A 14,489-nucleotide genomic window follows, 5' to 3' on the forward strand; every position below is an offset into this window, starting at 1 on the left:
CAGGCTAGTAGTTTTTGCTGTGGTATTAAAACTGGAATTGAGAATTGTGAAATTTCACTAGTATTAGGGGTGTAACGATACATTGTAATATCGAGATATCACAATATAAAAATGCGACGATATATATCGTTGATGTAAATGCTATGATTCACGATTAGGGCTGGGGGATATATCGCATGTGATTGTCATGCGCATTTTGTCAGTAAAGCCGGTTCCCTGATTACCGCTAAATCGCCATCACCTGCTCCATTTGAAAGCAGGTGATGGCGATTTAGCGGTAATCAGGGAACCGGCTATACTGACAAAATGCGCGTGACAATCACATGCGATATATCCCCCAGCCCTATTCACGATGTAGAGTTAGTTTTATCCAAGAGTCAGCTTACTGTATTTATAAGGTATAATCCACCCGAAAATGTAAATTCTGTCATCATGTGCTCACCCTCATGTCGTTTCAAACCTGTAAGATTTGTTCAACTTCCAAACACAAATGAAAATATTTTATGAAACATGAGAGATTTCTGTCCCTCCATTTAAAGTCCATTCCTAAAACTTAACTTAAAAGACCCAAAAATGTCATAAAGGCATTATAAAAACGATCAATTCAGTGGTCTAATCCAAATCAACACATTCTGAAGAGACACGATGGCTTCATATGATGAACAGATTACAGTGCATACTGTAGTACACACAAATGTTTAAATGTTTCCGTGACACACGAAAACAACATGAGTGAGAAAATGCAGAATTTAAATTTTTGGATGAACCAACCATTTACAGTTTAAGAATAGTCATTTTGACACACTTTCTTGCAATTAGAACCATGTTTAGCCCCTTTCACACAGAGCGATGATGCCATTAAAATTGCTAGAGTAACCTCAGTGTGAATGCAAACACGTCCCGAGATTGATCCGGGAATCGAAATGAGCCAAAATCAAATGAACCAAAATCAAATGATCCCAGGACACATTATCAGTGTATTTTCCAGAATCTCTGTGTGAAAGGGGCTATTGTTTGCATCTGAAGCGTATACACGCTGGAATGGTACTCCTCAAAGTGAAAGCGCAAACATTTAAATCACCATATCACATTTAATTTTAGTAGTATGATTAGTTAAAGGTGCTAAAGAGGATCTTTTAGTCTCCTGAGAAACCAAAGACTGTTATTGAGTATTTGAAATAAGCGCATGCGTAAGAACAACCCCCCTCCTTCACAGTTCATTACGAGGGAACGCCTCCCAAAACTCGTGCACGAGTATTGGAACACGAGTGTTTACCACCGGCATTCGCTGTGTCGTGTTAGAGGATTCATTATGTCGGACTCACCGCAGGTAACTCATAATCTGCAGTTGTTACTCCTGTCTCCTGACAAAAACATTGCATGCGGTGCCTGTGGAGTGTGGAAAGTTACTGGAGCGCGCAGCCGCGCACGTCTCTCACAAGGAACGTCATGGCAGTGATTGACAAGCCACAGGGCCAATCGTTTATTGGCTGATGTTTTTAAGGCCCTACCTCGTGCACAGATGATGTATATTAATTATGTATATCCTTTCAGTGCACCTAATAAATAGTCTTTTATCAGTTAGTAAACACAATTTCAAGTAATATTGCAAAAATTTATAAAACAAAACATCCTCCTTAGCACCTTTAAAGCATCTTATTATATATATATGGTTTATTCTTATACGTATAGTGCATTAATATTGGGAGAAGTAGGACACAGCGAGCACCAGGAGAGTCTGTGCATAAACGGCTTGTCCGTGTAAGAGGCCTGAATTGCCTGTCCGTGCCTGAATTGAAAGTGGAAAAAATTTAAGTTTACGGAGTTTCAGTGATATTAGTACATTAAACTACAATATATAAATGTTGAATATAATGTATAATAAAGTAATGGGGGATTTGTGTGGGTCCTGTTTATAGTAAAAAAAAAAAATAAAAAAAAAATAATAATAATAATAATAATAATAATAAATAAATAAATACAATTTATTTATTCATTTATTTTTTATTTATTTATTTATTTATTTTTTATGTATGTATGTATGTATGTATGTATGTATGTATGTATGTATGTATGTATATATATATATATATATATATATATGTATATATATATATGTATATATATATATATATATATATATATATATATATATATATATATATATATATATATATATATATATATATATATATATATATATATATTTAATAAAAAATATTAATAAAGTAATAATAATGAAAAAAAAAAAAAAATCACTTTATTTTGGCTTAAAATATCACTGTAGTATCGTATTGCGAGTTCAGCATTGTGATTTGTATAGAATCGTGACACGAGCGTATCGTTACACCCCAAACTGGTATCTAAAATTTGTTGTAATAACCTTATTAAGGTTGCATGGGTCAAACACAATGAAAACAATAACTAATTTAATTTATATATTACTTTTTTGTGTTGGGCAAGTAAAAAAAAAAAATTAACCACTGGCCCAACCAGGCCAGTAGAAAAAATCCTTAGAGTTGAGCCCTGATACTGCACAGCAGTTCTGTATCAGATCTCTGTGTGAGAGAGAGCGCCCATGTGCCAGGCCCCAGCTGGCATCTCTCTCCCAGCTGAGCGGCTGCTTCAACACAAACAGCCTTTCATAAAGCGAGAGCTTCCATCCTGTCTCAGAGAACATCCTGCACTTCACCTCTACAAACTCTGAATTTCCTATCAAAATAGAGCATGTTAAAAAGTTCACAGCAACTGAAAAGAACTAATATATATATCAGAGATAAGTTCTTGATTAACGCTACAGTCAATCTGGTACATATCATGATAAAGCAATGGCACCATTCATGAGTCAGAAGCCCCAGGAATGCAGCGCAGCATGGAAATTTGACTGTATTGGAAAGTGTCAAAGAGAATGCAGGGCAGATGAAGTGATGACTGCACTACAGTTATGTGTAATTGAGGACAGCTGTGATGGTGCGGCAGTTCGAGGCTCGCTGGAGAAGGACAGGCTGCAGTGTCCTGGTTAGCAGTCCCAGATACAGCAGCACTCCAAGGAGCGAGAGGAACCCGCCTCCTTTCTCTGAAATGGGTCAGAACTTTAATTTCCATGGGTGCGAATAGAACAAGTGCTACTGAATGCAAACTCAAAATATAGTGCATACAAAGACCTCATAAAAATGATGTATTCAGAAGCTTCTGGACACTTTTATTTGAAGAAACAGGTTTCCGAGTTTCCAACAACAAAGTCAGTGCATAAAGTCTGAAAATAAAATTCCATCAGGGCCTGCTTTAAAACAAAAATACAAAAACAGTAAAATCTTACCAGCTGTAGTATATCTTCATCTTTTGGCATCACACACAACTCTAGAAATGTATGACTGGAAGTGGAAAGAAACATTTAGTACCACAGTCATGACACATCTATATAAATCATGACACATCTAAATGAATTATAACACACTCTTACCTGTTCTGGATGAGCCCTATGACCTGTGAGTAAGTCTTCCCAATGATGCTCTCTCCATTCACTTTCACTATCCTATCCCCTGTTGAAGTTCCATTATCAGGTTTTAGATTATTAGGCATCAATAAACAAAACAAAACAATGTGCTGTACATTTGAAGTGCTGGTGTAATTACCAGTGCAGAGTCCGGCGCTGTGAGCGGGCCCTCCCTCTTTGACCTGCTTCACAAAGATCGTGTCCATGGGCTCCAGTCTGTTCCGTGGTCTCCCTGGCAACAACAAAAGCAGCAGTGTCACGAGTGGCCCAGATCACAACAAACCGAGCGGTCACAAGATCGAGCCGCAATAAATATTTTAATCACACCAGTTTCAAAATGAAATGTTTAATCCATCAATACAGCAAAAATGCTGTGACTTCATCTAGAAATGACCCTGCATTCAATGTGACATTCCTCAGCCCCTAAGGGAAGCACGGTACTTGGCTGACATAATATGCCAGAACATAGATCACAGATCTAACAGTAAACAACTAACACTACAGATTCCCTGAGGATGACAGCTACAAGACGCAACGGCAGTGGCCCATGTCTGCTTCCACTGAAAGGAATGAGGATCTCTTCACAACAGTCCATTTATTTGTTCAATATCTCTCTGTTAACTCTACTGAATGACACTGATTGCGTTAATTTATTGTCAGCATGCGAAATCCCTCTCTTTGAAATCACTAAAATTATTCAACAGAGCAGACCTCATTAATTGACTACTTTGATTTTGGTCAAATAGTCAACAATCTTGACCCATCCCTAATTTGTTTATCACATCCAATCAGTTTGTTCTGACAGTTAGCATCCAGTATATCCACACTGATTGCTATAGTAATGATGTCAGTACAATGCTAAAGAGAATTTCTTCTACAACAGAGTTTGTAAAAATGGTCAACTACACTAGGGCTGCACAATAACTGCACATTAAATGCGATAACTGTGATAAAGTGTGACATATGATAACTAAAATGCGATATGCGAAAATATGATGTGTCATTCAATATGCGATACGATAATGCTTTAAGGGTGTAAAATCAATTTACATTATATTTAAATATATTTAAAAACTGAAAATGATATAACCAATATACGTGTTTCACATTCTTTCTGGAAAAAGCAAGCATCACTACAAATCTGACAATGTAATTTTAACATCAATGTAAACAAACAAAAACAAAAAACGATTTAAATACCAACAACTCTTTGCTCAACTTGGTAATATATAGCTACAACCTGAAAACTTAACATTAAGAACATCCAGCTAAACAAAAACACATGAAACTAGGGATGGACAATTAGTTATTTTTGTTATTAGGGCCCAATCGAAAATTCGCGCAGGGCCCTCTTGATCCCCTAAGGATTATTATTTTATTTATTTAATTTTTTTTTTTTTTCCCGTCTTCCGGGACTTTTTGGGGGCCTTAACATGCTCAAAAACTCCTGAAAATTGCCACACACATTGGAAGTAGCACCACCTTTTGACAAAAGTGGGGAGGTTAGTTTTTCCTACAGTCACCAAACTCAGTACACATATTGCCCTCATCAAGCCGGACAATTTTCTAATTTACACTCATCAGCTCCGACCAACAGGAAGTCAGCCATTTTGGTTTGAATATAATTTTTTTGAAAAAACAGGCTATGAATTTTATACTACCACGCCTATAGGGTTTATACAAATTACACCAAGTTTTTTTTAACTTGTTGCTAACACATTGATGTTGTTTAATTGCAAAAGGATTTTGGATATCTCAAACGGTTTGGCCGTGGCGAGGCAACAAATTTATGGCAAGAAAAGGGAAACAAAGTGTTACAACCTCTGCATACATTAATTGATTTTGATGAATCTTCGGCTGTGTGTTCGTTGTACAAGGCTGATCACATAGATGTCACTATTGTGAGTCAAATTTATAGCGCCACCAACTGGCAGGAAATGTGTTACTTTCAGCATGTTTTTGAGATCAACATCTTATTTTTACCCGATTTTCTTCAAACTTCTTTTGAATAATGTCAAAACATGGCAGATGTAGACCTTTGAAAAGAAATGTGATCTCTCAAACACAATTACCTTGGCAATGCATAAAACTTTAATATTCATTTTGGATGCTTTTGAGACTGGAAAACTGAAATAAAAGCAGATCATCAGTCATACAGCGCTGCGGTGTGTGACATGACAAGCAATGATGCGTCACCATGGAAACAATAAAGTGATACGTTCTAAATAACCGTCGCCTTGAAAAACTCACGTTGGGGGGTCAGCCAGAACATTGCGTGCGAAAGGGTTATTTTATTTCCCAACTAATGACTCATCCGGGCTTTCCAATAGGTTGTACGTGAGGTCCATCGGCACAACCCTAAAGTAACCTATTGAAATTATTCAGATATCATCACGACATGTACATTTGTGTTATTTCAATAATTGATATATATCATGCAGTCCTAAACTACACACAGAAAAAAGCACAATGTGGGTGACACTACAGAATTTGGTCTGTCTCAAAGAAATAATTCTAATTCCTCTTATTGTTTGTTTCTTTAATGATTCTTTATGTATATTTGAGGAGATATGGACAATGATTGGAAAACAATTCTATCTGCATTAACCTCAGAAGCCTACAGTAAAATTATCAAATTGTTTCTGATTTGCAAACAAAATCTATTATACTCACATTCATATTTAGCGGTTTACATTTATTGCTTTGTTGCCCTTGTTATCTCTTTTAAAACAATTTTATTTCTTGTGGAAAAATATCAATTATACCACTATGAACTATTTTTTTTATTAGTGCAGTAATTAGTAGTAATTTTCCCCACAGCAAAGGTTGCACAGACGAAAAATGGTACATTTACAACAAATGACCAAAGAATCAAAATGTATCAGTTTCCACAAAAATATTAAGCAGCAAATATTTTTTTTTTATTGATGATAATTATAATAACAATAACAATAATAATAAAGAAATGTTTCTTGAGCACCAAAACATTATATTAGAATGATTTCTGAAAGATCATGTGACACTGAAGACTGGAGTTAATTACATTTGAAAATACATTAAAATAGAAAGGTTTTTTTTTAATATTTCACAATATTATTGTTTTTACTGTATTATGTATTACGATCAAATAAATACAGCCTTGGTAAACATAAGAGACTTCTTTCAAAAACAACCCCAAAGACTGTAGAGTGAAAAAAATTATTTTGCTGCTAGTTTGAACAGCCTTAGAACCACTCGGATGTGCCCAGAATTCAGCATGGCACAAACACAAACAAACCCACTTGGCATACGGAAGCTTTAATCGCTTTTAGTCTTTTCTGAAATTAAAAAATTGAGATCTGAGATCAAATAAAAGAGTATAACTGAGCTGTAGGTACACGTGTAAACCAGCAATTAGGAGACAGAAAAGAGTTTCTAGTTTCAACAAACTGCTTCCAAAAGGGCAACAATGAGGAGCTCATCAAGAACATTTCAGTCACTGCATAATGTCCCATACAGAGCGATGACATCTCCCTCATAAAACTGTAATGGTTTCAGTTAGCAGACACGACTGAGTGTGCAACAGTTTGCGACTGCCTGTATCTTTCTTTTACTAGAGGTCTTGCCTGTAGAGATTGCTGCAATGCTTCAAAGCCTGAGGCATGGTATTCATACATTGCACGTGTAAAAGACTGTAGACCTGAGTTTCAGTAGCCATGTAAAGACAATAACTAAATCAGCATATTATCATCTCAAAAATATTGCAAGAATTAGATGCTTTGTCTCCAGTCAAGACTCAGAGAAACTTGTTCATGCTTTCATCACCAGCAGGGTGGATTATTGTAATGGGCTCCTCACTGGTCTTCCCAAAAAGACCATAAGACAGCTGCAGCTCGTACAGAACGCTGCTGCCAGGATTCTGAGCAGAACCCGAAAACATGAACACATCACACCAGTCCTCAGGTCCTTGCACTGGCTTCCAGTTGCATTTAGAATTGATTTTAAAGTACTGTTGCTTGTTTATAAATCACTCAATGGCCTAGGACCTCAATACATTGCAGATATGCTCATAGAATATAAACTTAACAGATCACTCAGATCATCAGGATCAACTCACTTAAAAATACCAAGGGCTCACTCAAAGCAGGGAGAGTCTGTTTTTAGCTGTTACGCCAGCCGCAGCTGGAACCAGCTTCCAGAAGAGATCAGGTGTGCTCCAACAGTAGCCACATTCAAATCCAGACTCAAAACACATCTTTTTACCTATGCATTTGCTGAATGAGCACTGTGCTATGTCCAAACTGTTTGCACTTTATTTTATATGCATTATCTTTTTATTCTTTAAATTCTTTTCCTGTTTTTATTTCATTTTTAATGTTTTTTTATATCTTTTATGTATCATCATGATTCAGACTTTTAATGCATTTTAAATCCAAATAGCAAAATTATCTGTTTTTACTGTTATTTCTATTCCTTATGTTCTATTTTTATTCTTCTTCTTTATGTAAAGCACTTTGAATTACCATTGTGTATGAAATGTGCTATACAAATAAAATTGCCTTGCCTTGCCTAAAAGCAAAGACATCAACACTGAGTATGAACAAAACAGACAGCAGCAAATATTTTGTAGTTTAGTGATAGTTTGAGATCAAGTCAAACCATATTACCCATGCTGTATAAAAAATGTGAAGTAATACAATGTGTTTTATATGTCAAATATAAAATACTTCTGGTTCTTTGGTTACATTGGAAATGGAAGGTTAAATAGAGCACACTGCATAGTGAGATGCAGTCTGTTCAGTTGTTTACTGCACATTGTGACAAAGTTATCTGGGAATTTAATTTATACTGAAAATTTGCACAGTACATATCTTAAACATTACAGTAATAATAAGAGCAATGTGATCATTTGTAAAGATTTAATGCGCCATCTTGTGTTCACTGTCATACAATGCGGTTTTCAAATATAAAAACTCTTACACATTAGCCATAAACGCACCCAGTATTGCCATGCTCATTGCAATTTGCTTATAATAAGGAACAACATACTAACCAAAAAAATCTGGTCAGGAATCAAAAATTATAGAACATTCACAAGAGGAGTGTACCACTGATAATAAATGAAAGCCTGTGGAAAAGCATCCAAAAACTAATCCCAATGGTTGCTTTGTCAAATTTCACTTCTAATGTGGTTGTGGGCATAGATGCATGTCAGTTATGCAATCCGTGCACTGGAGTTCAGGTTTCTTTCGGTTGCTGAGAACATGAAACAATGACTCACTCTTATACTGTCCAAAGCAAAAGCATGGCAACATGCGAAAATACAGATACAAACTATTCTATGCACATGTTGTGCACATAAAACTAAACCCAGCAGAGAAATACACAACTACAAACCTAAAACCACATTTTCAGAGAGATAAAACAGGTCTGAAAACATTTCTGGCTCTCACGCAACATGCAAATTGAACATTTTACTATTACATGTTCAGGTTTTTTTTTTTGGTCTTACTATGTTTTGCATACAGAACTAAAGGCACCTTTACAGGGCTCTACACTTATATTTCTTTTTAGGAACACTTGTGCTCCTAATTTAAATTTAGGGGCACCTACAGATCAATGACAGAAATTTACTTTCCTATTATGAGGCATTATTTGACTCCTTAAAATTAATTTTTTTTTTTTTTTTTTTTTTTTTTTTTTTTTTTTACATTTTTAAGGGCATTATTTTTTTTTACCTTATAAAATGTGTCATCTTTAATGTCAAATTCATAAATTTATATTTATAATTTGTGTTAGAATAATAAGACAATCAGGAAGAATGAGTTACCTATCAAATGAAATCAGGATCAACAAAATTCATTTTTGCACTGCAGAGATGGCACAGAAGAACAAAAGATGTGGCATTTAGGTATATTTACAGACTGTTTAATGAGGCTGAGAAGTGGCATGAATGCATTTAAATTCATGATAACAATGGTATGAGATTAATGTTTTAAATAGAATGTTTTGAAAATAGATATATTAAAGGGGACCTATTATGCAAAATTCACTTTTGCATGGTGTTTGGACATAAATGTGTGTTGGCAGTGTGTGTACACAACCACCCTATAGTGATAAAAATCGACCTACTCTTTTTTTAAATCCCCATAAATCATAAGCAGTGTCTCAGAACAAGCCGTTTCCAGATGCCTGGCAGCGTGACATCACAAAAGTCACAGGCCCTTAAGTTTGAACATAGAACCGCCTTGAGTGAGTTCACAGTGAGTCTGCCATTGCTGCACTGATGAGAATGTCTCCCAAGCGTTTTAGGTGTTCTTTAGCTGGATGGATTAATCCACATAGATCTCTTCATTTACTCCCTAAATCTGAGCTGCTCATAACGAGGTGGATTAACTTGGTTTTCCAGGAAAATGCTCCCTCAGTTCTGCCGAAATTCGTTTATGTCTGCGCGAATCATTTCACACCGGACTGCTTAGTGAACGAATATCAATACAAAGGGACAATACAAAACAGAGACTGCTAAATTGTGCTACTCAAGGACATACAAGTAAAAACTTTTCGTGATCCAGCTTACAGTATCCAGAGTGATACTGGATACGGCAGTAATGAAGGTGAGGGCACTTTATTACAGTTCATCTGAGTTTATTTGCGGGTATAAAGTTTATTAAGCACCACCCGAAAGGCATAAGGTCTTTATATATTTGTTTACTGTTAGTTGTAATGAGTGTTTCTGTGTAATTCATAATGTAGGTTGGTGAAAATACAAGGATAAGAGAGAGAGTTTATGGATAATATTTTAATGCACACTTGCAGTGTTTTATTAAGCTATTACAGTGATTTGCTTGAGTGAAAACAGACAATTCATCTTTTGTGTGAAGTACAATAAACGTCATAAAATTCATCTGTATAGTTTTGGCCATCATTCTGACGGTACAACAGACCTGTACTAATTTAGTAAATTAAAAACAAGAAGGCAATATAAGTTATAACTGTAATTGAACTAAACTATACCTGTTCTATCTCCATGCAGCATATATTATAGCATATATACACAGTTTCTGATATTATTGTGCGTCCTGACTGAATCCTGTCACCGGAGAATCAGCTCGTGAAGCTCCGCCCTCAGCCAGAGCGCAGCAGCTCATTTGCATTTAAAGGGACCACACTGAAACGGTGCATTTTTGCTCAACCACTAAAAGTAGCAATTTTTAACATGCTATAAAAAAAATTATCTGTGGGGTTATTTTGAGTTAAAACATCACATACACACTCTGGGAAGATCAGAGACTTATTTTACATCTTGTTAAATAAATGATTTAAATGACCCTTAAAATGATTTAAATAACTGAAATGATACTTTAAAAATGAAACTAAAACCGCCAGTAGGGGGCAGCAAGTCAGTGACTACATTTACAATTGTTTTAATCTACTTACATAAAATTCAAAATACACTTATGGATGTACTGGATATTATTTGGCCGGGTTTGCCTACGCTTCACGTTCTTCGCTAGGGCTGTATGATTATGGCCTAAAATCAAAACCTCGATTAATTGAACATTTTACCTCGATTACGATTAATGAACGATTATTTTGTTTCTTTTTTTTTTTTTTTTGCCCTCATAGTTCACTGACAAGGTTTGTACTGTAAATATGACTGACTATTAAAAGGTGGGATATTGTTTCCTATTGAAAGAGTGATCTTACATAACATTTCTTACAGATTTCTGCTCGTTGTAAATCAGATAAAGATAAATTAGCACAGTACCAGTACAAGTGATTGCATGTGAATTAGTCATACTGCTCTCTGTTCATTGTGAAGCTGTGGGTTGTAAATGGTTACTTCAAAAATAGAAAATATATGCTATAAGAAGTTGAGTTTCTAAGCTCCTTTAGTGATAAATCACAGGACAGCGCTGACTAGTTTCTGTGTTCCTCTCTGTGCGCGCGATCTTCACGTTTTGCGCAGCTACTATTTGTATGAGTGTTCCTGCCACTATGCAGCTGCGCGAGCACGGTATCTCAGAATAATACTACATCTCGTCTAATCGATTGAATGTACAAACCTTAAAACAAACACAACTGACAAAGTTTAGTCAAGACGCAAGACTCACCGCTCACGCGGCATCACTGCGTTGAACCAGCGTTTATCTCCGTGTTTTGCTTTTATGCCACTGACTGGACAGGGCGGAGTCGTGGGTACACAAACGCGGTAATGTTTTTAAGCGGAAATATTAACAGGATTAAAAAAACGAAATAACCGACATGGGAAAAGTACATCGGTTAGAGGTTCAGAATTTCGGTTACTTTTCGATTAATCGTCCAGCCCTATTCTTTGCCGTCTAGAAGAAGATACAGAGTAGAGACTGAGTGGCAGTTTAGCAATTTGGAGAAGAGAAAACTTCAGAATAATGTCACAAAGTTCATTCATGAGGTTGTTTGACCAAAGTTTGCAAGTTTGCCTTGTGTTGTTCAGAGCAAGAATAATGCGATTAAGGCATTAACATGCCTGTTTATTGCGATTAAATTCAACGTACACCACCTAGTTTAATGCGATTATGGTTACTCCGATTATTAACTTAATCTCATTACTTTAATCGAAGATTGCATTTACATGAGGTAAAGTTTAAATCGCAATATTGCCAAAATCCCATTATAGTTGCATTATGAGAGTGCATGTAAACGTATAGCAGAGAGTGAATGCACATGTATAGCATTACATAAAATCTACTTGGCCAATTTGGTATTATGAGTTTCAACTGAGGTTGCACCCTCTAGCACCCCCGTAGAACCAGGCCTGATTGGGTCAGTCGCAATGGTGCTCCTAAATATTTTTTCACAGTCTCACGCAGTAATTTGCATTCGAAATGCAACTGAAATGGTTGCACTGTAGAGCCCTGCTCTAGGGATGTCATGTAAGCTAGTTTGGACTCTGCAAATTAAGTTTCACAGAGCTATGCGCAATTGCTCTCTTATAGACTAAAGATTATTCAGATGATATTGTAAAAAAACAAAAAAAAAATTTTTATAACACCTTTTTATATTTCAGTTATGCTGCAATATGTACAGTATTATAAACCACACTACAGTATCTGTTCCTGTTTTATTTTCATGCATTTCAATAAATGAAGTAAAAGCATACAGTGGAAGAGTTAAAGTCCTCAACCCTTGGCAGCTACAAAGTTACATACATAGGTGAATTAGATACAGTTTGTGCTAAGGACATGACAAGAGGTGTGATATTCTACACACACAGCTCTTTTGTATATGCAGAAGAAACTCTGAAATATATAGGTCAGATACTTGTTCTGACTGACACACTGGCTCAAACTTGCAGAAGAGCATTTAACATGGATTGTGCACCACAATGGTCAAAAGATAAATGACGAAACATTCATAAACCTAAAGTATGAATCTCTTCTAAGTGGGGCATCTGAGGACCCTCACAGAAGGGGCCAGCAATGTAATTAGCAGTGATTTTTTTTTTTTTTTTTTTTTTTTTTTTTTTGGGACAGATAAGGGGTTTATATTAGAGATCAACCAATAATCGCTTTTACCATTATTTTTACCGATATTGAAGCAGTTTTACATAATCGGGTATCGGTTTTGTAATATTTGATTCACTGATAAATGCCACCATCTTGTGGGCATTTTAAGAATTGTATGCAAGACCACCATTAAAGTACTGCATCTGAGGGGAAAGTGATCAAAGGTAAAATAACTTAACTATTAATGTACAAATGAGACATATTACATAAGTGCTTGATATGTAGTTCAAAATTGACAAAAAAAATAAAAATATGGAGACGGAGTCACATAATCAATCAAGTCATGTCCCAAATAGGAAAAAAATCAGTGTTTCCCATACATTGACTAGACTGTGGCGGCCCGCCACATTCTAATTTGTCCCGCCACAGTCTCAAAGTACGCCTGTCGTGATATTTAAATAATTGAGTCATAGGGCAAAAGAAATAGACTTGCACCAATTAAGTTTTCGTGTACTATATTCAAAGTCATCTAAAGCCATTCCATAGCTTCATGTGAGGGACAGAAGAATATGTACATCGTTAAATTTAAAGGGTTAGTTCACCCAAAAATGAAAATTATCCCTGCGTCTCAAACAGCTTCCTAGCTTCCTAGGTCGTGTATCAGTATACCATTTCAATGAATGTGGCCGACTCCCTGATCAGTGCCCTGACTAGTGAACTAGAGAGCTGACTGAGACGCACGCTATGTCATTAATGACTCGTTCCAACCCCGTAAGACCTCCGTTCATCTTCGGAACACAGTTTAAGATATTTTATATTTAGTCCGAGAGCCTTCTGTCCCTCCATTGAAAATGTATGTACGGTGCACTGTCCATGTCCAGAAAGGTAATAAAAACATCATCAAAGTAGTCCATGTGACATCAGTGGGTTAGTTAGAAGTTTTTGAAGTATCTAAAATACATTTTGGTCCAAAAATAACAAAAACTACGACTTTATTCAGCATGTCTTCTCTTCCAGTCTGTTGTCAATCCGCGTTCACGACTCCGCACTGATGCTGCTGATGTAAGACGCTGCTGACGTGTTATCTGGTGCGCCCAAGCTTCGTTTACAGTCTGAGGGAGACGCACACTGTAAACAAAACAACCTTCGCAAACACGTCTAAGGATTTCGACACAGAGGAAGACTTGCATTTTCTTGCTCAGCCATATTTATCTGAACCCGAATACACGGACGAAGAACTAGGAGCGATGGAAGAAGCTCCTACACAGCAGCAACCACTGTCACAAGCAGCCTCACTGCAGAGTCGTGAGACCCGGCAGAAAGCTCTCGGACTAAATCTAAAATATCTTAAACCGGAGGTCTTACGGGTTTGGAACAACATGAGGGTGAGTCATTAATGACATAATTTTAATTTTTTGGTGAACTAACCCTTTAAGTTCACGGAAACTTGTCTTCCCTCTGCTGCAGCTGTCAATCATTCTCTGTTCAGCACTCAAACAGCGCGTTGCGTTCGGTAACGACAGTCA

At 36.3% G+C, this 14,489-nt stretch overlaps 1 protein-coding gene across 1 annotated transcript in view; it reads right to left on the reverse strand.

The window, feature by feature from the left end:
• The window catches only part of arhgap21b (Rho GTPase activating protein 21b), a 72,200-nt gene that overhangs the window by 30,086 nt on the left and 27,625 nt on the right, over positions 1–14,489 (reverse strand). The window contains exons 5-7 of the mRNA XM_067364202.1: positions 3,636–3,728; positions 3,464–3,542; positions 3,320–3,374 (exon numbers count right to left, since the gene is read on the reverse strand). Coding sequence (XP_067220303.1) covers positions 3,320–3,374; positions 3,464–3,542; positions 3,636–3,728 — 227 coding nt within the window. The remainder of the gene's footprint in view (positions 1–3,319; positions 3,375–3,463; positions 3,543–3,635; positions 3,729–14,489) is intronic.

This window comes from Chanodichthys erythropterus, chromosome 16 (genome assembly GCF_024489055.1).
Source record: "Chanodichthys erythropterus isolate Z2021 chromosome 16, ASM2448905v1, whole genome shotgun sequence".
In the NCBI taxonomy this organism is placed as follows: Eukaryota; Metazoa; Chordata; class Actinopteri; order Cypriniformes; family Xenocyprididae; genus Chanodichthys; species Chanodichthys erythropterus.